Source organism: Pteropus alecto, unplaced genomic scaffold (genome assembly GCF_000325575.1).
Source record: "Pteropus alecto unplaced genomic scaffold, ASM32557v1 scaffold25, whole genome shotgun sequence".
Classification (NCBI taxonomy): Eukaryota; Metazoa; Chordata; class Mammalia; order Chiroptera; family Pteropodidae; genus Pteropus; species Pteropus alecto.
The window spans coordinates 16370616-16395774 of record NW_006441955.1 but is presented as its reverse complement, the minus strand read 5'-3'; the positions used below and the strand labels follow the sequence as shown (position 1 = coordinate 16395774).

The window sequence follows — 25159 nt, the reverse complement described above, 5'->3', positions numbered from 1 at the left end:
AATGTCTCAGAAGTTGTATAAGTCAAAGGTGGACCCAGAGTTCTCATAGGCTTCCTGTGTTTGAAGATGTGTACTTTCATTGTTCCCCAGTAGCTGAGATTGCAACAGGTCATACTATTGTTTTGGGATTTGTAGATATAATAAACTTAATTTTCAATATACTTCACAACTCCTTTTCATAACTACTTCACTGGGAAGTTATGCTGTCTGTGTTGGTCTAGTTGCGAGTCTGTGTTTTCGGATCTGTCCATCCATCTTTCTTAAATGGCACTCATATGGTTCTGTAAAGCCCAGGATCAACTTGATGACTTTTGATTCATTTCTGGAAAAGGAAGGGTTTCAGGGATGTGTTTCTATAGAGATATGTTTATGTGTTCTAAAAAACCTCTTCCCTGTATACTATTTTGAGGCAACCAGTTGATGTCATTTGTATTTCTCTGATTTTAAGCACTCAAAGAATTTCAAGTAAATTTAAAAACTTATGCATTTTCTTTTGAAATCTCAGGTTATTTCTTTATATTTGGAAACTTCTGACTTGGCTAATTTGCTGTGCATATTGTAGGGGAGGTGTATATGTGAGTGTGTGCAGGTAATGGGGGTGGTACTTTGCATAGGATTGTGTATATATCTGCTAGAACCAAAGAAACACTCAATTATTTACTATTCTAGGAGCTGGGAAAATATGGCCTGCTCTATTACAATGCACTGTTCATGATTCTACCCACCCTGGCCATTGCGTATTTTACAGGAGATGCACAAAAGGTAGGACTTTCTAAATATGGTTTAATGCCTTATGTTTTTGAATTACATTATTATTTATAACCAAAAGATAGACTGTGAGGTTGTTAAGTAATGTGCTTATTTAAGTTACCAGAAACTGAGAATTTACTTATTAACTTGCTAATGTCATGCTAACCTTTTTTTCTTATGTAAGTATTGGATAGTACTAAAATAGCTCAAAATAGCTTTGGCTGTTGACATAAAAATAGTGTATGCCAACTAGTGTTTTTCTCTTATGTGCCAGAAGGATAGAGCAAGAGGATTTTCACATTTCTACTAAACTACAAAATAGGAATAACAGTAAATTATCCTTGAGAAACAAAAAATCTTGAAATAGTCGAATTCTTCCAACTTAAAATCCTAGGCATCTTTAGAAGCTCTCTCTTTTGGTATATGGTTGTCATCCTGGCTTAAATCTTACCAAGCTGTTTTTTTTTTCCCCTCAGGAGGTAATTTAGCACTATGTAAAGATTTAACCATATAAATAGCAACTAAAATAATAGTTTACTGTTTTTCTGCAAATGTCTATCTAAATTAATCCAGAATAGAGTAGCAAAATAAATCCAGAGAGAATTTTCCTCTGTAACAAGCCCATATTCATAGGCGAAGAATCGATACCATTTTGTTTGAATTCACAAAATTTGCAAACTACGTAAATAAAAATCTAGAATTATTATTTTTTTAATTAATTTATTTTTTATGGTGACATTGGTTAATGAAATCCAGTAAGTTTCAGCTGTACACTTTAACAGTAAGGCATATGTATATTTACACTGCGTGTTTACCTCCCATAGTTAGATTTCTTTCTGTCACAACATATTTGACCCCTTAAATCTAGGATTCTGCCAAGGATTCCTGTACCAAGGTTTTTTCATAATGATTCATGTATTGGGTATTTATTCTAATAACAGTGACAATTCCCACAAATTAGTAGAAGCCGAAATAAAAAAAGGTTTTTAGAAGTAGTTAGTCTATTAAAAAGTTGCTCTTAAATCAAAGGTAGGAGAAGATTGACTGTTTATAAAGCTATTTTTTTTTTTTAAATCAAGAACTTTCTTTTAAAAAATTGGCAATAGATCATCCTGAACTTGTGTAAATGTTTTAATGAACTATGACCTTGCTGCCAGCAGGCCTAAAATGACATCAAAATAGAAAACGGAGCTATTCTTACTAGTAAAGAGTGTTGAATAAGTGTTTTGTGGCTGTGAAAAAAGTGAGAAGAGAAACTAACATTTATTGAGTCCTGATTATGTGCTAGTTACCTTATGTATGTAATGTAGTCCCCATAACAGCTCTAGAAAGTTTGAATTATTTCTGTTTTGCCAATGTGGAAGTAGACATTCAGAGAGACTAAGTAACTAGCCCAATGTCACTCTGTCAGTAGGTAATAGGATTTAAACCCACACCTGCCTCCAAAGGCGAAGGTCTTTCCACAGTGTTCTGCCTCCTCCTAGCAGACTCTGGCAGAAGCACCCCTTTGCTCTTTAGCTTTAGGGCAAGAATGTAATATAAAATAACCAGGCAGCAGAGGTGACTCTAAGTCTGGAGGCCAATCAGTACATGATAAAATTGGAAGAATTAATGTGGTTAGGTTATTCTACCGACTTGACAAAGATGAACTTTTTATTAACTTGAAACTTTGACTAGTAGCTACTTGAAAAAAATTGAACCAAAGGAGAAATTTCTTCATTACGGAGTGATCATTAATTGACTAGAAGTTATCTGCCAGGTGGTAGCATAATTCATGCATATTTCAAAGTTCAGTAACACATTCAATTTGAAATGCTTCAGTATAATTAGGAATGTTTACTCACTATGGAAAAATTACTTTGCCACCTATACTAGGCTGAGATTCAGATTTTCCTCTGATTCTTCCTTTAAAAAGCAGATAAGTGAAATTTGAGTAATCTTTTTTTTTTTTTAATGAAAATGCCAAGCAAAGGTCAAGAAAGGTTTATTTTGAAAGAATGATATTTTTAAGAATGACAGACTTTGTCTAAATACTTTCAAGTTGGGATGATAAACTAATTATGAAAGCTGAACTCATTGTAATCAGATCCCATCAGTATTTTGGGCTTCATATGTTTATTCACTCTTTCTTTTATTACTAATTAATATGATTCTTATAGCATATTTATTGGGGTATATATGGACACCCTGGCTGGCAGTCTTATAATTATCGTGCTCTTATCAGTCTCTCCTTAACATGTCCACCATCTAACATTCTCAAATAGTTACTAAGTGCTGTTGTGTATTAGGCTCACTGAATAGCCCAACGTCACTCTGTCAGTAGGTAATAGAGTTAGGATTTAACTCTTAAATTAATAGAAGATTGATTAGATAGTATTTTTGCCTTTAAGGACCATACAGTCATCTTGAGGAGCAGACCTGTCAGCATCAGAGCAATAAACTATTATAGGTTTTGTGGGAGTAATGTTTTTGGTGCATTGCGGGGTATGAAATGGAAGTGGATCAAATCTGTCTCCTTATTAGGGATGGAATACCTCATGGAGCTTTTCTTGCACATGAAATTAAAATGTAAGTAATATGAATAATCAGTGTTGTTTTGGTAGGTTATGAATTTAGTTTGAAACTTATAGGAAGTGTCAATTCTGAGTTTGACTCTGTTTATTCTTAAATTCCTTGTGTGCTTATGAGATAAGTCACTACAATTTTAAGTTCATTTTGGTTGGTATTTCTAAGCGTCTTCCTTGTGCTAAGAAAGCCCTGTGCCAAGGTCTCTTGGGAATAATGAGAAATATGACATAATCCTTGCCACAAAGGAAGACATTTTTTATGCTATAGAGATGGTGTAAGATCTGACACCAAAGTGCATGCCCATCATTCAGTATTATAAGTATTTAGGTTAGAAAGAAATTTTTGTGATTCGAATATCAAGATTGGCTTTTCAGAGGAGATTGGCCTTGGTTTTCTTATCCACCAAGTGCAACAAGTAATGCTAACCTGTTCTAGATGTTGTTGAGATATAACTTAGAGAGGTGGTCAGTTGAGTGGTTTGCTTTCATTAACCAGCATGGAAACAGTGGGTAGAAGCCATAGACAGTGTAACATGTCCAGGAGGCTCATAGTATTTTACAAGAGGTTGCAGTTTATTTACTCCATTGGAAAATGGTCAGTGGACCATTTAAAGTCCTGGCAAAAAGAGTTCACATTACAGGGTGTAGTATATGTGACAGAATTTCAGGTAAGAGTTTTCTGGTAAGCCAGGTTCATTTGCAGTGTGTCTTTTAGACTTGTGCTTTTTCTCCAAAATATGTATCCCTGTAAGTGAACAGACATATGTGTATGCATTTTTTTTTTTTAATAATGGATACTTTTTGAGTGTGATGGTTTATATTTAAGTAAAGCTTTTCCTATATTAACAATTCAGGCCTACCTCTGGCCTTTGGTAATACTTTACCTATAGAGTATGATGCCTTGTACCTGACAACCTGCTCCCCACATAAATTATTTTCCCTGATACTTATTGTATACCTTTGAGGTAGCTTGTTATCTGATTTATAGAGGTTAAGACATGCTTAAGGTTGCACTGTGGAAGAGTTTAGAACTGGAACCTTTCTGACTCCAGATAGATCCCTTGCTGTTTGCCTGACCACATCTAACTCCTAAAGCCATTTGCTTCCTCCCTGACTTATATTTTCCCCCTGTTTGGGACTCACACAGGGCTTTATTACAGAACAAGCTATTTGAATGTGAGAAATGCTTCAGGGTAGTTTTAGAAGTGGAGTCTCTGAAACTTGGCTTGACAGTTACTTGTTTACAAATACTCATATTTCTCTCATTCACTGAATATTTATTGAGTGCTTATTATGTGTCAGGTGCTGTTCTAAGTTGGAAAAAAAAAAGACATGTTGCTACTTTAAAAGAACTTACATTCCGATGGGGTGAGGTAGACTAAACATAATTGTATAACAGCTGCAAAGAAAAATAAAACAAAGAGGAGAATGACTGGAGAAATGCTTTTTTGGATAAGATGGTTAGGGAAAGCATCTTTATAGTTTTCATTTGAGCAGGAACTCAACAGGAATGAAAGACAAAGTTTTGCAGCTCTTTGGAAGGAATAATCCAGGTCAAGAGAAGAGAAGGTTCTGTGAGCTGATATGGGAGTACTTAGTTTATTCACAAGAAGCATTTCCTGAGTAAGTAAATTCCATGAAAAGTCAAGGTGTGCCTTGAAAGATGTGGAGGAAGAGAGACGAAAAGTACATTCTAGGTGGAACTAGGTGATAGCATGAGCACAGGCAAAACTGTAAGAACCAGACCCTTCAGTATGGTTAGAAGGGAGAAGTCAAAGACTTTGGAGACTTTAGGAGAAACCTTAAAAAGCATCTGGTTCAGGCCTCTTATTTCACAAATAAAGAAACTGGGACGCAAAAAGGGCTCAAGACTAGAACCCAGATTTCCTGATTCTACGATTAGTGCTTTTGCTCTTCCCACTACCCCATACCCTGCTTAATTCTAAGCTGAGACCAGTGGTAGATTTAGGAATTTGAAATTTGTTCTGCAGATAGTGACGTCCCTAAAAGTTTGCGACTTGAGACAGTGGTATAGCAACCTTTAATTCTTTCCCTGGCCATTGTCTGAAGAAATCCCTTCTGTTCTCCTACTTTGCTTTGTCATGTGTAAACTGAGTAGGTTGAATCAATGAGTTGGCTGGTTTTCTAGGTTGGGCTCTTTCTGGGGCTGAGGCAGAGTTTCTGAGGAGTAGAAGGCATGCCAGTGTAGAGATGAGGCTGCTGTTTTGACAGCTGGCATGAGCCCAGCTGCTCCTAGACTCCTGATAACCAGTGCTGGTAAACTCTCATCCGTTGGGTTCCTGGCTTTCCTGACCCAGATCTGTTTCCATGGAAGCTCTCTGTATATTGAATATAAAGATCTCCAAGATAAATTGTTAAATGAAAAAGCACAGTATAGAACAGTGTGTATGATATGCTACCTTTTGAATAAAATAAAGAGGAAATAATTAGGATATATATATATACATTTACATTTTATTCACTAATATTTAAGTAAAGAAACTAGAAGAATATGCATGAAACTAATAAAATAACCACCTGTGTGTGTGTGTGTGTGTGTGTGTGTGTGTGTATGTGTTTGTGTATGTGAGGGAGGGAGGAAGAGAAAAGTGGGTGTGGGGGACAATGAAAGTTTCTTCTACCTTTCAAGGTTTTTTTGGCTGGTCTAATAATTAAATCTACCTGAGAGATTAACAAGAGAAAATAACCAAATTTAATTACATGTTCATACGGGAACCCTACATACATGAGAGGTTCAGGGACTGACAGTTAAAATGAGGAAAGTTAGAATGAGGAAAGTTAAAATGGAGTACATAGGACATTCTGAGATAAGGATGAAATAAGGTGCCTTGGGCTTTAGAGGGGAGGAAGGTCATTGCAGGATGATAAGAACAGATGTTTAGCAATCAGTAGTTTGCCCTGCCATATAGATAGATCAAAAAGGTGGTCTCTGATAATCTCTTATTATGGGCTGGGCCCTTAATTAAAATTCTTCCAGGTGATTAAGTCGGGGTGGGGGCCATACTTTCTCTTGAGTCTGCAGGGTCCCTATTGCCTTTAGGTCACAGTAATCCACATACCATAGAGGCACATCTTTGGCTGACTTGTTTTGAACTGCTACAAGGGTAACAGGAATGGGAGGGAGACTTTTCACTTTTTTTATATTTCTTCGATTGTAGAGCCATGTGAATGTATTTTAAATCATATTTTATAAAAGGAATGATAAGAAGATAAACTTTTTCTATAAATAATGACCATCCTGTGATGAATCTTAAATTTTAAAATAACTGGGGGAGGTCGGACAAATTAATTTGTTCTCATTTTTCAGACTTGTAGACCCTTGACCCAGAATGCAAATTGAAGTAAAATCAGATCCAAATTACTTTTCTCCAAATCTCACTGTTAACCTTAGTAGGCAGAGGAGAGAAAACATCCTCTTTTAGGACAGAAATCTAATAAGAGGGCTATGAAAGGTCAGCTTCCAGGGAGGCAGGAGTTATACAGAGCTGTTGATGGGGCTGACACAGCCTTTAAGCAAGAATTGAAAGCCAAGGAAGAAAAAACTAAATTACCTTAGGAATTGAAAGGGAAGATCCAACTGGACAACTCATCCGAGTGAGCACTTTATGGAAGTCATTGACAAAGCATTCTGAGAAACCAAACGTGTGTGATTTTTTTTTTTAAAAAGTTTATTTAAGGTTCTTGATGTGTGTGTGCTTATCAGAAACCAAGGAACAAACCAAGGAACAAAAATATTTCAGTATGTTTTCTAACTTTAAAAGATTCTCCCTTAAAAAAAAAACTATCGTGCAAAAGCCAGGTTACTCTTAATAAAAGATAGATAAAGGCTGTGTAAGTGTCATCTGACTAAAGACTTTCCAAAGTGTCAGTTAGGACAGACTGTGTGTAAACTTGTTAGTTGCTGCCTCCAAAAGGGAATGTCTGCAGCACAAAGCCAGTGATTCACAGAGTCCCAGGAATTGGAGCCTGGCTTTCTGACCGCACACCCTGCTAGGTGTTCTCATATAGGGATGGAAGAACAGATCCCTTGCTGTAGATCTCACAAGGACAGTACTGTAGGCACTGCTACATTGTATAATGTCTTCATTATATCATTGGTTAAATTACATGACGAGATGAGTTTATGGGAAAAGTTGCACAAATTATCTACCTGGAGGTGTTTCTTGCTAAGCATTGCTGAGTAAATAATGAATAATTTTTAGGCTGTTGGTTTAGCCTGTCCAGAGTTACTCATCTTTTCTGGGACACTCTGTGGACCAAACAGACCAATTCTCAAACACTGAATTATTCTTTCCACATGGAGACAGGTCCTTTCTGCTTTCTGGGCCTTGATATTCCCATATGTAAAACAAGAAAGTTTGATCAGTTATCCTTTATTTATGAATAATGAGATCTTTCTTTTTGCCTGTATATTGTTTGACTGACAGAGTGATGTCCTTAGCTATTCTCACCATTGAGGGTATGCCTTTTTGAAATAAGAGTAAATGACGTGTTGGTAAGCTGCAGTATGTAGTTTTGCCATGATGCATAAGTTTTCCATAGGCGGCAGAGCCTGATTAGCAGAGGTAGTGAAGATATCTGGGTTCCAAATCCTTGTCTGAGCTAGGAGCCACACTGGCTCCATGAACTTGTCTGACTTTCCCATGGTAGGGAGGGGAGCATGCAGACCTTTGTACCACTGACATTATCTACTGCCTTAGCAAGTTTCCTAGCAGTTTACTTTCTAGGATAAGGATTCAGGTTTTTTTCTACATGGTCTTTTGGGAGAATAATTTTTAGAATACAATTGTATCATTCATTAACTTTTTTCTTTACCATGCTGTCCAAAGACAAAGTGGTTTGTTTATTTTTAGACTTTGTACTAAGTAGGGAAGTATTAAAACATGTAAAAAAAAAGTCTCAGTCATGATTTGGATTTTATTTCAAATCTTAAGTAAATAGATAAAATCTGCTCAGCAGATTTTCCTGGGAGTGAGAATAGTTGCATCTAAGACTTAAGTGCACACTGAAATTATTCCATGCTTCTCACTTAATGAGGGGTGGTGAATTGGTACCAATGTTATCACCTGCACATTGCAGATATTGCCAAATAGTCGCAGTACCTTATTGCTAAGCCCAGACATAGTTCAGACTACTCACCAAGACAATGGTCCAGACAGCCACAATCAGTCAGTTAGAGCTGGTACATATGACATATCTGACTGTATCCCTGAACTAATTTCATTATGTTATTGATTATGTAATATTAGTGCCTAATCTTACTTAGATACTGCCTTTCTCTCAATTTCCTTAACCAAAGCAACCAAAAAAACACATTTTTTTCCATTAAATTTTTTTTTCAAATATTTTTATTTAAATAAAAGTCTCATTCAAACCAAATGCCTAGTTTTAGGAAGTCCATATAACCCATTTGCCCATTGGTTATGCTACATTCTTTTCATGCCTGTGGTGTGTATTGGCCTGTGGTACATTACACCACCAGCACCTATAGAACCAGAGACTTCATTTGAAAAAGAAGGAAAGCATAAGAAAGCATCTTTGTATGTTCAGTTAGTAAGCACAGATGCCACTCAGCCAGGATCGAAGATTGCAGACCTTCTGACAGAGCCCATCTAGTTCTATGTCACACAGAGTGACCAAGCAGGATATTTTTTTCACAATGAACTCTTTATCAGCTTTCTCTAGAGTCAGAAGTTTTGTTTTAAGTGCTTTCCCCCGCCTCATTAGTAAAGTACGTGTTCACTGTACCTTCTGTTTAGGGAGAAGAAAAATTCACTTGCAGATCTATTACTGAGAGAGGACAGTGTTGAAAGTTTAAATGAATAATAATCTCTTCTGTATGTAAATTTTATATACATTTAAAGTGTCTTTATTTCATTTTCTCATTTGATTTTCTCATTTGAGGCAGATGGAGTAGACTCTTTTCTATATTTGTAATATAGGTAGAGGCTTAGAGAGGCTAAATGACTCTCATGGCCTCACAGAAAATTAATGGCAGAATTAGAATTAGAACCCTACTTTTTGACTCAGTGATCCAATTACAACAATCATGTGGAGCCATCTAGGAGAAAAAATTTAAAACATACTGCCTTGCCTTTGGTTTTCCTCAGTAGTACAGCTAGAAAGATGACAGACTGTGGAGCTGAACAGGCATTCATTAGCTGGATAATTTTGTGAAAGATACTTAACATTTCTGAGTCTGGAACATAATAAGCACTTAATAAACAGTAGCTTTTACTGTTTTTTATGCTACCTCTTTGTTGTACTGTTAGGGTCGTATTTATCCTACAGCTATACTTTCAAATGGCTGGCTGCTGCTTGTTCTGTTGCAGCCAAAGATCCATTCCTGTGGCAAAGCAGAGGAATGCAGAAGTAGCCTGCTTGTGTCATAGACTGGCTTCCTCCAGAGGCAGGCTGACTATTTAGGGAAAAGAAAAATCCCATGAGAATTATTTTTCTATTTTTGAATTTTATATAAATGGAATCATATTCATGAGATTTATTTTAATATTCTACAGGTAGAGTTGTTATGTTCCCAAAGGGGACTGTGCAGTATATATTTGGGGCATTTTTCTGGATAAAATGTAATGCTCAGTGTAGTGAACCTTGGGCTTGGAGTATATGGACTCAAGTCCATACGTATTAGCTGTGTTACCTAAAGTAAGTCACTCACTGTCTTTTGGGGATAATAAATAAGGCTTGGTTTTTCTACCTCACAGGGTTGTTGTGGCAATCACATGGGGCATGTTTGCAGAAGCACTTTTTAAACTATAAAGCACTCTACAAATATAATGAAGTACTTCTTAATTACCACAGTTTATTCCTTCATTATCAGCAAACCTGACTAAACCATCTTCAGCAGAGCGCCTCAAAGCCTACCATGGGGTCTGGCACGTGGTTAGGATTTAGTAGATGTCATATTGTATATTTAGATTAAAGGAGATATTTAAAGCTAAAGGAGGAAAGGGACTCTGGTGTATGGAGAAATTTGTTTGAGGCCTTTGCCAAATAACTGATTACTTTCCAGTCATAGGTCACTGATAAAAAGAAATTAAAAGTAATGTTTATATATAATAATTGACATTGTTTATTGAACTGGACCTCCTTCATGTCAGGCATTATATCCATATTGTTTTAATTCTGATAACAACTTGGCAAGATAGGACTTATTATTTCTCTTTTATATATATATATATATATATTATTTCTCTTTTTTATATATATATAGAGAGAGAGAAACTAAGGTTCAGGGAATCATCATGGTCCAACACACCGGCTTATTCTCTTAATGACTTTGGGGTAAAAGAGTAGTTTATCCGGAAAAGGAGGATAATTTAGAGTTGAGGAAAGTTCTTAGGCCTAAGATTTCTTTTATGTGATTCTGCTTGGGTAAAATAAAGTCTCTCTTATCAAGCTAATTTAACACTCATGATAGAACTGAAAGAATCCTTAATATGAATCCAGTTTAACCTTCACAGAAGCTGTTTGGTGTAATGAAGCAGTGGTTAGGTGGCACAAGATATTGAGCTCTGAATCCTGGTGCACTATATTCTTAGGTTCAATGACTTTTCCTGCAAGGTACTATAACCCTCCCAAAGATACTTCCAGTGTCCACTTGATGATTTGCTGTGTTGTGTCTTCTTCAAATAAAAATAAATAAACTGAGTGCAAAAACTGATGAGTCGTTTGTTGGTAAAATGATCTTTTACCATTATAAGAAAATTTAAAATTATATAGATTTAATACAAAACTTGAAATCTATTTGATAGCAGGTAAAAGGTATGTGGGTATATTAAAAAAAAAAAAGCAAAGCTCAACTCATCTGACTGTAGCAAATGATGCTGAGCCACAGATCATTGATGTTTAATCCACCTCAACTAGTATTAGTGCCTAACACTGTCAATGCTTGGAGCTATGCAGAAATGACATATGACGTAGTCCCTGCTATCATGGAATTTCTAGTCTTATTGGTAGAGGCCATTCTCCTGAGCCCTAGACTTGTGTTTTATTATGCTTTAATGGCTTTTCATCAGAGAGGAGGTAGTATTTATAGGTATGAAAGAGTGTAGTAGAAGACTATGCATGAATTCTTTTTATTCTTCATTTATCCAAAAGAGTTATTGAGCATCTGCTGTTTGCTGATTACTTTGTTTTGTTAAGCACTGTGAGTACAAACATAAACCATCAAGGCATTCACAGTGTCTGGATAGTCATGCACAGATAGTCATACACATACATAGTCATGTATATGCAATGTCAGTGATAAAAGTAGCACTTAATGTTCTAGACAGTTTGGCAGAAAAGGGACTAATGTGAAACATAAGTTTTTTGTGCAAAGCTTCCTAGTGGAAGTATCATCTGAAATAGGTTTATAATTCAAATCAGTAATTGAATGTGGTCTTTTGCTTCTAGTCATGATAGAATAACAAGGACCTGATTTACCTTCCTGCCTTAAACCTACTAGAAAACCAAACATTTATGAAAAATGTTTTTCAGACATTAGACAATAGGCAGTGAAGGATGGTTGAAAGAGAAAGGGTGAAAAGAGAAAGATGTAAAAAACTCCAAATAGAACTTTTAGGGATGCAAAATATTATAACCTGAATTGAAAAATAAAACAAGATATTAAACAGCAGATTAGGCAGTACAGAAGAAACGATCAGTGAATTAAATAGCAATAGAAACTATCCAACATGAAACACATGGAGAAAAAAAAGACTGGAAAACAAATGAACAGATTCTTATTGACATGTGGAATAATATTAAGAGGTCTAACGTGTGTAACTATAATCCCAAAAAAACGATAGAGGGGACAGAAAAAAGTTTTGAAGAATTAATAGATGAATTATTTTTTAATTTGATGAAAACTAAACCTACACATAAAAGGAGCTCAACAAACCTTATGTAGAATAAACATAAAGGAAGCTATACCATAAAGAAGGACATTTCATAATGCTTAGAGGGTCAATATATCAAGTAGAAATAACAATCCTGAATATGTGTGTACCTGATGAGACAGCTTAAAAATAAATGAAGCTGCTCACAAATATAGTGGACAATTTGGTGATGGACAGAGGAGGAGGAGAGTTGGGGGGCTGGGAAAATGAGGTGAAAGGTTAATGAAGTACAAATTAGTAGTTGATAGTTGGTCACGGGAATGGGGAGCATGGCAGAGGGAAGGCAGTTAGTATTAATATGATGCCTAGGTGCAGGGCCAGGGGAGGGAGGGAGCAATTGGGGGGATCGTTTTATGAACTATATAGATATCTAACCAATGTACTGTATACTTGAAACTAATTTAAATAAATAAAAAATATATATATGAAGCAAAAACTGGTAGGACAGAAAGGATAAATAGACCAATCTGCAATTATAGTTGGAAATTTTAATATTCCTCTTTTAGTAATTGATAAAACAACAAAACTGAAAGTCATTAAGGATACAGAAGACTTGAACAACACCATCAACCATCTTGACCTAATTGACATTTATAGAACAGTCCACTCAACAAAAAAATGCACATTCTTTTCAACTACACATGGAACATTTACCAAAATAACTATATTCTGGACCATAAAACAAGTTTTAATAGTTTAAAAGAATTGTGAAATCATACAAAGTATGTCTCCTGATCAGAACAGAATTAAACTGGAAGTTAATAACATAAAGATATATGGAAAATCCCCAAATATTTGGAAATAAACACCTTTAAGACAAGGGCCCCAAAAAATCACAAGTAAAATTACAAAATATTTCTAACTGAATGAAGACCAAAACACAACATAGCAAAATTTGTGGGATACATACAGCTAAAGTAGTGCTTAGAGAGAAATCCATAGCTTAACCAAATGCAATTTTTAGAAGAGAAGGAAGATCTAAAATCAATGACCTGAGCCTCTCCCTTAAGAAATTAGAAAAATAGGAGCGAATTATACCCAAAGTAAACATCAAGAGGATAAGAGAAGAGCAGAAATCAATGATACTAAAAGCTGGTTCTTTGGAAAAAAAAAAAATCAATAAAATTGCTAAACCATGGCCAATTGATCAGGACAAAAAGTGAGAGTCCACAAATTACCAATGTCAGGAATGAAAGGGACACATCATTACAGTGCCTGCACATATCGAAAGGATAATAAGGGAATATTATGAACAACATTATGCCATAAATTCAAAAACTGAGTTGAAATGGACAAATTCTTAAAAAAGACAGACTACATAATCTCACTCAAAAAAAAAAAAAAAAAGATGACATGAATGGCCCTATTAAATAAGTAAATATCTCTGTTTAATTAAAGTAATTAACGTCCTAGTTAATAGAGTTATTTAGTCCTATTTTAAATTGGTAGTTAAGAACCTTCCCAAAAAGAAAACTCCAGGCCTCGATAACTTCACTGGAGAACTCTACAAAATATTTAAAGATGAAATGATGCCAATTCTACATAAATTCTTCCAGAGTATAGAAAAGAACATTTTCCAATTGATTTTTATGAGGCCAGCATACTCTCTACCAATAGCTGACAAAATTAAAAGAGGAGGAAAAAAAACCTATAGTCCCCTCCAAAATTCAGCAATATTAAAAGGACAGTATATCATGATCAAGTTGTGTTTATCCCAGGAATTAAGTTTTTTTTAATGTTTTAAAATCAGTCAGTGCAATTCATCATATTAGTAAGAGTAAAATAGAAGAACCATGTCAATAGAGAATACATATTTGACAAAATTTGACACTCACTTGAGTTTAAAATTCTCAGTAAACTAGGAATAGAAGGAAACTTTCTCAACCTAATAAAGGACATCTACCAAAAAAATGTATTGGTAACCTACATAATGTTGAAAGACTGAATACCTTTTTACTAGGATTGGGAATAAGGTGGGGATGTCTGCCCTCATGTAATGTTCAATTCAATTTTATACTAGAGAACCTCATCAGTGCAATAAGGTAAGAATAAGAGATTAAAGTCATACAGATTAGAAGGGAAGAAGTAAAAATGTCTATAAAAAACATGATTATATATGTAGAAAATCCTAAAGACTCTGAAAAAGAGTAATTAGAACTAATCAATTTGGCAAAGTTGTAAGATAAAAAGTCAATATATAAAAATCAACTGTACTTCCAGTACACCAGCAATGAACACTTGGAAACTAAATAATAGCATCCATAATAGCTTCAAAATTATGAAATACTCGGAAAAATTTAACAAAATATGTCAGTATCTGTACACTGAAACTACAAAATAATACTGAGAACTTTAAAACACCTAAATAAATTATATTTATGAATATTTATGAATTGAAAGACTGATACTGTTAATTTGTCAATTCTTCCCAAATTGATCTGTAGATTCAACACGGTCCCAATCCCATAGAAGGATTTTTTTTTGTAGAAATTGATAAGCTGATATTAAAATTTATATGGAGTTGCAGAGGACTTAGGACAGTCAAATCAATTTTGAAAAAGAACAGTGTGGGGGACTTATCCTACTTGATTTGAAGAATTCTTATAAAGCTACAGTAATAAAGACAGTATGGTATTGGATTAAGGGTAGATATAGACCAATGGAACAGAACAGAGAATTAAGAAATAGAAATAGAGCATGTGGTCAGTTTTTTTTTTATCTAAGGTACCAAAATAAATCAATGAGGAAAGGATAATCTAACAAATGGTACTGGAACAATTTGACGTCTATATGCAAAATAAATTAACCTTGATCCTTACCTAAAAAAATTCACAAAAATAAACTTGAAAAATGTTATGAGTTGCATTGTGATCCCCCACCCCCTGTTCATATGCTGAAGTCCTACCTCCAGTACCTCAGAATGTGACCTTGTTTGGAAATAGGGTCATTGTGGATATAATTAGTTAAGATGAAGTCATACTGGAGTAGGGTGGGCCCCTAATCCAGTATCAATGATGTACTTATAAAAGGGAAAATTTGGACACAGGCAGTCACATAGCGGGAATGCCGTGAGAACATGAAAGCAGACATCAGAGCGATGCCTATAAAAACTAAGGAACACCAAAGATTGCCAGTAAATCACCAGAAGCTAGAGGGGAGGCATGTAACAGAGTCTCTCAGTGTTTGGAAGGAACCAGCCCTGCTGGCACCTTGATCTGGGTCTTCTAGCATCTAGAACTATAAGACAGTAAATTTCTGTTGTTTAAGCCATTCGGTTTGTGGTACTTTGTTATAGCAGCCCTTGCAAATTAATACAAAAAGGACCATAGACCTAAGGATAGAGCTAAAGCTATAAAACTAGAAGAAAACATAGGAGAAAAACCTTTGACTTTGGGTTAGACCCAGGTTTCATAGAAAAGTCATAAAAGCAAGAATTATAAAATAACAATTGATAAGTTAGACTATCGAAATTAACTATGTTTTTAAGAAATGCTGTTAAGAAAATGAAAAGGCAAGCCACAGACTGGGAGAAAATATTTACATAATCATATATATTTGATTAAGGACTTGTAGCCAGAATATATTAAAAAAAAAAAAATGCTCTTACAACTCAGTAATAAGACAATGTAAGTAATATTTGGAAAATATTTAGACAGTCACCAAAGAAGCAATACTGATGGCACATAAGCACATTAAAAGGTGCTCAACCTCAGTAGTCATTAGAGAAATACAAATTAAAATTACAATGAAATATTACTTACTTACTAGAGTTGTCTCAAACTGTTCCAAGTGTTGGTGAGAATGTAGGACAATGAGAACTCATACAATGCTAGTGGGAGTACAAAATAGTATAGTTACTTTGGAAAACAGTTTAAGTTTCTTATAAAGTTAAAGACATATTTACTAAAAGAGCCAGCTATCCCATTTTCTATTTACACAAGAGAAATAAAAACATGTTCACAGAGAAACTTGTATTTAGAGGTTCAGTACAGCTTTGAAAGAAGCCAGACATAAAAGAGAATATACTGGGAGAGGGAGGAGGGGGAAAATTTTTAAAAAATAAAATGTTTAAAAAAAAAAAGTATAACATTGGCACTGGAATAAACAGATTTAGAGAACAGAAAAAAAAGTATATACTGTACAATCCTATTTATATGAAATTATTGAACAGCTAAACTCTGGTAACATAAAGTAGATCGACGGTAGACAGGAGCTGTAAATGGGGAGAGAGCATTGACTGTAAAGGGGCAGGTGGGAACTTTCTAAGGTGCTTAATATTTTTTTCCAGCTTTACTGAGATGTAATTGACATATAACATTGTGTAAGTTTAAGGTGTAAAACCTATCGATTTGACACAATTAAATATTGCAGAATGATTACTATAGTAGCATTAGTTAATACTTCCATCACTTCACATAATTGCCATTTCTTTTTTGTGTTGTGAACATTTAAGATCTACTCTGTTACCAGCTTTCAAGTAGACAATACGGTATTGTTAACTGTACTACCATGCTGTACATTAGATCCCCAGAACTTATTTATCTTATAACTAGAAGTTTGTACCCTTTGACCTTCATCAACATTGTTCCACTCCTACCCCCCAGCCTTGGCAGCCACCATTTTAGTCTCTTCCTATCTGCACTCGCAGATATCATTTTGAGACCCTGATTTTATTTCCTTTGGATACATGCCAGAAGTAGAATTCCTGAATCATATGGTAGTACTATTTTTAATTTTTTGAGGAACCTCAATACTGTTTTCCATCATGGCTATACCCTTGCCAGCTCTTGTTATCTCTTGTCTTTTTAATAGTAGCCATTCTAACAAGCGTGAGGTGATATCTCATTGTGCTTTTGATTTGCATTTCCCTGATGATTAATGATGTTGAGCACCTTTTCATGTACCTGTTGTCCATTTGTATGTCTTTTTTGGAAAAATGTCTATTTAGTTCCTTTGTCCATTTTTTTAATTGGGTTCGTGTTTTGCTTTTCTACGTTTTTTATAGATTTTGGATGTTAATCCCTTTTCAGATATATGGTTTGCAGATATTTTTTCCCCATTTAATAGGTTGCCTTTTCATTTTGTTTATAGTTTCTTTTATTGTGCAGAAGCTGTTTAGTCTGACGTATTCATTCTTATTTATTTTTACTTTTGTTGTTCGTGCTTTTGGTATCATATCAAAAGTGTTGTCAAGACCAGTGTCATGGAGCTTTTCTCCTATGTTTTCTTCTAGAAGGTTTGTGGTTCTAGGCCAAAATTTCTTTATCATGATTGTAATGGTGGTTACATGACTATATACATTTGTCAAGACTCATTGAATTATACACTTAAAATTGATGAATTTTATTTTTGATATATTATACCTCAACAAAGAAATGACCGTAAACTGAAAGTCTGCTGCCTGTCAAGTGCTGTGTTAGGAATATGATTAGATAAATGTGATATGTATCCTTTTTCTAGGGAGCTCACAGTCTATAGACATAGTGTAGAAAGATTTTTGTAGTTCAGAAATAAGAGCCCTATAGAGAAGTATATTTGCTGAGGTACGAAGGAAGGAGTTCTTGATCAGGGAAAACCTCACAGAGGAGCTGCTTGACCTCTAGTGTGATGGGTGAACAGGAGTCAGATAAGTGTTGAGGGGAAGGGCATTCCAGGCAAAGGCATGTGGGTGTGAAACTGCATGTTATGTCTTATAAGCCACCAGGAGTCTAGTATTGTTGGAGCCCTGGAGCTGTGAGATTTATGTTGAAATGGCAAGAGTTGAAGCTGGACAGGTTGTCAGAGATAGCAAGTGAAATGTTTCTTGGATTTGCTTATCAAACTCGTATTGCAAGAGAAATAATGTACTTGAGAAAGAAACCCTCTCTCTTGGATAAGAGATGAGATAATCAGTGCATCCATTCATGTTTCTTCATTCCTTTGCTTTTGATTTAAAAAACAAAACAACAAAAACCTTGCTTTTATAATCAGCTATTTTAAAATACTAATTTTTCCTGGACTGACCTCAGCTGAATTTGTATAATTAAGGCTATATTGAGCTTTCACATGTTACAGTGAGGAGATATGTTTTAATGTTTGAGAAAGCCTTTACCACTAGCCATCTGGGAGAACTGCTGAGGTTTGCTGGATGTGGCATGTGCCTTCAAGCAGATACCAGTTTCTTTTTACCAACAGAGAAAAGTACAAAATCTCCCTCACGTTACATTTTGGAAAGGAGAAAACCTGAAACTGCTTATTGGTTTAACTCCATATATATGAAATTCTTGAATGTCACTCTCTATCCTTGGAGTGATGCAGGGAAATGTATGTATGTGTATGCATCGTGGGAACAAGCACACAGGATTTTGATTAACAAGTGGGACAACTGACTTTGAAGACCTGCTCTAACATTCAGTGCTTTCTCATATATTACAGGCAGTGGATTTTGAAGGTTGGGCTGACACCCTCTTTCTTCTGCAGTTCACTCTCTCTTGTGTGATGGGGTAAGCCTTTGCTGTCTTGTTAGCAGATAGTTTTCCTAGCAAAATGTGCTCTAGGGTCCTTTTGTCTCATTCCTCATTCCCATTCTGTCTCTTTAGTGTATCAACTTAGGATAGTTAAATCTTCAGATTCAGGTAGTTCAGTAGCCCTTAGGAATGTGCCCTGAGGGCAACTAAACTGAGCCCAAAGTCATGCTTAGAAGGATGGAAAAAAAACAAACTAATTTTATCCAATAATCTAGTACATGATAAGCATCATTATATTTTGGCATTATTTTTCACCATTTTATTTTGTGCATTATTTTATTTTATTTCTATGTTGACCATTTGGCAGATATTGTTGTCCTTTTACCTATGAGAAAGCAGATTCAGAACTCAAGTAAATTGTCTAAGTTTTCACAATTTGTAGATAGTGGTGGCAGCCCTTGAATTTGGAACTGTTTGACTCCTAACTAGGTTGTCTTCCTCTTAGAAGAGTATATGTAGAAGGCTAGAGGGTGTCGGCAAATGAGCCTTTTCTCTTCACCTCCATATTTCCTAATGTATTTTGTCTTCAGTCAGTTCAGTTCATATTTATGACTGGATCTGGCATAGGCTCGGTGCAGAGTGAGTGGGTGCTTCAAAATAAAATTGATATGCTGCCTTAGTACTGAGCACTTAGTACTCGGAAGCCTCATTGTAAATCTGGGAGCTCCAACTGCTGCCACTTAGTTGTTAAGTGAACCTGTGTCCCCTATTAAAGTAGTTCTGATTTGTTTTCCTTCCATCCTTAAGAATCCCTCTTATCTTCACCCTGGTTCAAAGATCATGTTGTCCTAATGGGAAGTTCACACCTGAGCCAGGGTTTTTATGAGCACAGACCTTTCTGTCTAGATTAGGTGAATTAGTAGGAATATGATCTAAAGAGAGTACTCATTATGAATGATGGTATCAGGGTTTTGGTAAAGGTAGCTGGGGAAAACGCCTCGTCAGTAAGTGGACATGTGGTTCTTTTTACTGAAATTTTTAAAAATCTGAAGCTGCAGGACAAGCAGCGGTGAGGTAGGGAAGGTCAGTCAGTTATTGAGTAGAATGTGCTAGAATGGCTAACATTGATTGTTTCTCTTGGCTAGAGATTATTATAAAAGTAAGCAACTACATCTTATAAGAGACCTCTTTCTTCTTCATTCCAGGTTTATCTTGATGTATGCCACAGTACTCTGCACTCAGTATAATTCTGCTCTTACAACTACAATAGTTGGGTGTATTAAGGTGAGTTGAGAAAACTCTGTTATCTTTTGGGTACCTGCTTTATTTGAAAGCTATTCCTCTAAAATAAGTCTGGTTATGGCCTTCAGCCCCATAATCCTTATTTCCTTGAATATTTTTTTGATAGTTTGACAAATTGTGGTGATGGTTTCTGAAATAGTCTTTAAGAACTTGGGGAGGGCATAACCTCTAGTTTCAGGCAACTTAGCTGTGAGGAATATAGGAAAAGGAAAATATGTTAGAGTAGAGGAAGAAGGACTAGGCCTATTTCTGACAGGGCAGATGACTAGCTCAGTAGTGAGAGGCCTGTCCCTTAAACCCTTAATGAGAACTGTTCTGTTCTCTGCCTCACCGAGTTCTGGCTGTTTTGCAGGGCGAGGATGCCTGCCAGAAGCTAATCAAGGGAGTTTTCCTATGAGTGAGCCAAACCATAAATGGCCCACTTTTAAAAGCTGTGTCTAACATTTCCAGTGATGTCATTTCCCCCTGATCCATTTTATTTGAAGGAGTCTCATCTGTCTTCAGCCAGGAGAGTCAAGCTGCCTTGAATATTGAACTAAAGTTAGTGGCTTGAAGCCTGAGTCCTCTTTCATCCGATTTTGTGATTCTAGTGCTTTAAGATCCAGGAGGCCATAGCATGCCTGAATTCCAAATGAATTAGCAAGGTAGGCTTGCTTTCTTTAAAAAAAAGGTAAAACAGAAAGAGGTAGAGTTTTAGATCATTTAGGGAAGAGTGCAGTTGCCCTTGGGACTTCTTTATGATCCTCTGTTTATCAGTAGTGAGAGAAGGGTTTACAGAGGTAAAGTTTTTACTGCTCTGCTATGTTTCCCATGGACAGGTGTCCACCTGACGTTATGTTAGAACTAGATTTGAGTTAAAACTTCAGAAAGTCTGTGACTTTAGATCATGACATTGGAGTGTTTAGTGTGAATAGAATTTTAAATTAAGCTAATAACAAGTCAGTTGTGTGAATTCCCATGAGAGCAAGAGATAGTTAATCTAGACAAGCCTTTAAGGTCTGGGCTGGCTGAGACAAATTTAGCCCCCAAATTAGCTCTCAGCTTTGTTTCATTTTTGTAAAGTAAACGCTTTAAGAGCAAAGTGGATGGCTTGCATCTTCAGAAAAAGAATAGCAAGAACATGAGAGACAGGGCAGTTTGTACCGTGTTTTTAGCCAAGAAGAAGGATGGTACAGGAAAGCCTATGTTTAATTTTATTAACTAAATCTACTTGCTTAGAATTTCTTAGTGTACTTTATCATTATCAGCATGGGGTACAAATAAAGTCATGCTCTCATTAATATAAAGTCCAGTACTTTTCTTTTGATATTTCCTCCTCCCTATAGAACCCTATGGATTTAGTCCAAAGAAATCAGTTTTACTTCTAGAAGGAGGGAAAAAACTGGGTTGTCTGATTAGTTAGCAGTCACTTTGCTTCTCACTGCTATGTGGAATCGCTGTTGAAGATTGTCTTATACCTTCCAACAGATGGGAGTACGCTGATGCCCTTGCTGTTTCAGAGTCCCACAGACCACAGTGGAGCTTCTTTCATTAGCCTCCCAGTTAAAACCCTTTTAACTCAGTCATTGTTCCAAAAGAGGCTTTAATCATCTTTCTGTGCTTGAGGATCCTAACCCTACAAACCCTTGGGTCAGCATTCCTTATTTCTTTTAAGTATGATGGGAGAATTATTTAGGATAACTAGTTAAAAATGGAAATTCCTAGGCCCACCTCAAATATACTGAATCATAATCTCTAAAGTAGAGCCTGAAAATTATCATTTTTAACAAGGTTTCCAGATGATTTTCAAAATACTAATGTTCGAGAATTGCAGGCTTAGTTTTGAGGTACCAGCAGACACTCTTCTGTGCTTCCTGGTTAGTTCTGCTTTGGGGGCATTGGTATCTTTTCCTGACAGCAAACCTTGGTTAGAATGCCCTAACGTATATTTACATTTTTCTAACTTCTGATTGGTTTTATGCAATAAGGATTGGGTTCTCTATCTTTTCCCTTTCTGAAGTTCTTTGGGTGATTTATATAGATTTATCTATCTTCTCCTTGATCTGTTTTCCAAGAGAGGTTCTATTACACATTTTCCGAAGTTGCCTACTGTGACATGTTATTTCCTTTTATCTTTTCCACTCAAATAATAAAAAGATCTGCTCTAAGGTAACTTGTTCTATCTTTAGGCTTGAAAGAGGGTGACATAATACTGAATGCTCAAACGGTACTGATTATAAATACAGTTTTGAAACACTAGGGCACTTTACTTGCTGCTTCATAGGCCTGATCTAGGAAAGCCCAGGTACTAAAAATAAAAATATTTGTGACTTTTACCGTTTATGGAAGTTTTAAAAGAGAGGGAAGAACTGAATAATAGTTTAGACTTTGGAAGATTGAATTTCACCTTTGCAGTCTGAGGATAATTAAAGAGGAGCCAGATAAGCGTGAGATGTTTACCCCTGGGAGTTTAAGGAAGTGTTAGGAGAGGTGATTTTAGATATGCTACTTTTAGATGACCTCCCAGGTGTTTTTTTTAAGAAACCAGGGACTAGTCTTCTAAAAACTCTCTTTATGTTGGTAAACTCCCCACCATCTCCTTTATCTTTTTCAAAAAAGAGAAAAATTCTTGCATATAAGCAGAATTTCCTTCTTTACTCTCCCCTTACAAGTCAACAGTTATCTTAATGGGAAGAAAAAGCATTCTTTTCTAAGATTGCTGAATGTACCTTAGTGTTTTCTACCCCTAGTAACAGCAGTGTTTCTCTACTTAGATTTATAATGTCAGCCCAGACCACAGGGCAGAGAAAGTTTGATAAATCTTGTTAGTATTTTTCAAGCTTGGTGAAAGCATTTAGTTTCTGGAGAGATCGAATGGGGAGAGGTTAATGATATGGTTTCCTTATTAGTGTCCTTGCTCTTGCTACATTCATTTTAGAATTGATGGGTCTTTGTTGTTTTCTGCTTATATGTTTTTGTATTTTAAGGATAGGTATTTGGGTCATAGCATAGATGAGTTAATATGAATATTGAAAAAGCTCAGTTAAACCTGTGTAACAGTGTATTGCCTTTTTTGTAGAATATATTAATAACTTATATTGGAATGGTCTTTGGTGGAGATTATATTTTCACATGGACAAACTTCATTGGCTTAAATATCAGGTAAGTAAAAATATTTAAATATCACTTTGACAAGTGGGATTTAGATACTCAAACTGTGTCACAGTAAGGTTGGGCTATTTAATGGCAAATTTGTTTATTTATTAAACAAACATTTATGGAATACCTGCAGTGTTCTGTATATTTAATATCTTTAGGTAATGCTTTTTAAGAAAGAGGGAGAAAATGGTTTTATTTTTTATGCACAATATTTGGGGAATCTTTTCTGGAAATTGAACTTCTTTTACTTAGCCTTCAAAGAACAGTCCTTTATTTATTTTGCTAGATGGTAGTACAGTGTTCTCAAGAAAATTCAAGGTTAGAGTATCAGCTCTGTTAGAAATGCTTTATGTATGTTTGACCTTGAACATATCACTGTATTTCTTTAGACTTTATTTATCTCCGTTGATGATGAGGGTGACTTGTATGAAAGATCTTTTTCAGCTCAAGAATTTTGAATCTCGTGGTTTTAAATACTATTTATATGCTTAAAAATTCTCAAATTTGTGTTTGGGTAGATTGCTGTCCTGAACTCAGACTTGTATGTCTAACAGCCCACCTGACATCTCTAGCTGACATGTCCAAAACTAAACTCCTTTCATTTCCTCCAAAGTCCGTTCCAGCCAAAGCCTTGCATCTCAGTTGATGGAGACTCCAACCCTCTAGACTTTCAGTTCAGAAACCTTGGAGTCATCTCGACTCTTCAATCGTATACACAACATCCAATGTGTTAGCAAATTCTCTTGGCTCTCCCTTCAGAATATAGCCATAAAAGGACCACTTCTCACCATCTGCACTGCTTCCATCATAATCTAAGCTACCAACATCCCTTGCTGCTGCCTTGTCTTCTATACTTGTCCTTGGTTTGGTTCATTCTCACCCTATCATCCCTAGGCAATTCTCATCTGAGTAGACATTGTGTTCCTTGTGAAAAGTGTCAGAACACATCACTCTTATTTTTACCCTGCACTCCTACCCTATGTCTGTCCATGTCCCAAAGTCCTGACAAAGCCCTACAAGATCTATCTCCTCTTTACCTCTCCAGTTTCAGCTCTTGCTTCTCTTCTCTCTCACCCACCCCATCCACACAGACCTCCTTGCCATTCCTTTAGAATTCTGGGCAGAATCTCACTGTAGGGCCTTGGGATAGGACGTTTCCTCTGCCTGGAACACTAACTGCCAAATATTTGCATGGCTAAGTCCTTTACACCTATATATTTTTGCTCAACTGTTACCTTTTCAAGGAAGTTTTCCCTGACTACCTTATTTAAAATTGGAGCCTCCTTTTTCATTTCTGATACTCCAAACCCTCTTATTCTGCTTTTTTATTTATCTTTTCCAGAACTTATCTCTCTCTAATATACCATATAATTTTCTTATTTATATTTATTCCCTATTTTCTATCTCCTCTGCTAGAATATAATTTCCATAAGGGTAGGCATCTTTGTCTATATTGATCATTCAAGTTTCCAAGGCTCCTAGAATGCCCAGTAGTTGCTTAATAAATATTTGCTTGATGAATTCTATATGGATTGGTGAAAAATCACTTTGGAAACATAGCTCTCTATTAGAATATGGTATTAGTATCATCTTTTTAATGTGCAGCAAATTATATAACTTCTCTGAGCTTTTATTTCTTCAAATATAAATACTCTACTTTCCTTATGGATCAATATGAGAATTTAACACTAATATTATTAATAGGTTAATAATTCATTGTTACCCCTTTGATATCTGTTTGCCACTATTGTTGTTTATCTTTTAGAGGAAAAATCATTTGTTATTTGTTGGGGTAGGAGTTTGTGGAAGGGTGAGTATATACACATATACCTAAGGATTGCATCGTATAGAACTGTTTCTTTCATTAATATTTGTGAGAAGATCCAAGATTTAAAGGAGCAACATGGTAAACCAGTTCTGACTTTGGATGTAGCCTGAGTTTCATTCATTTCTAAATATCTGGAATAAAGAATCATTATGACACAACAGAGACCTGACTCAGAGATGCCTTGGTTTTTTTGTCCCCTTCAAATAAATA

General features: G+C 35.6%; 1 protein-coding gene across 1 annotated transcript in view; it reads left to right on the top strand.

Annotated features, from left to right (window-relative positions):
- The window catches only part of SLC35D1 (solute carrier family 35 member D1), a 55275-nt gene that overhangs the window by 10425 nt on the left and 19691 nt on the right, over positions 1-25159 (top strand). Inside the window, exons 8-11 of the mRNA XM_006919300.3 lie at positions 670-762; positions 18650-18717; positions 19887-19965; positions 23042-23124. Of these exons, the coding sequence (XP_006919362.1) occupies positions 670-762; positions 18650-18717; positions 19887-19965; positions 23042-23124 (323 nt within the window). The remainder of the gene's footprint in view (positions 1-669; positions 763-18649; positions 18718-19886; positions 19966-23041; positions 23125-25159) is intronic.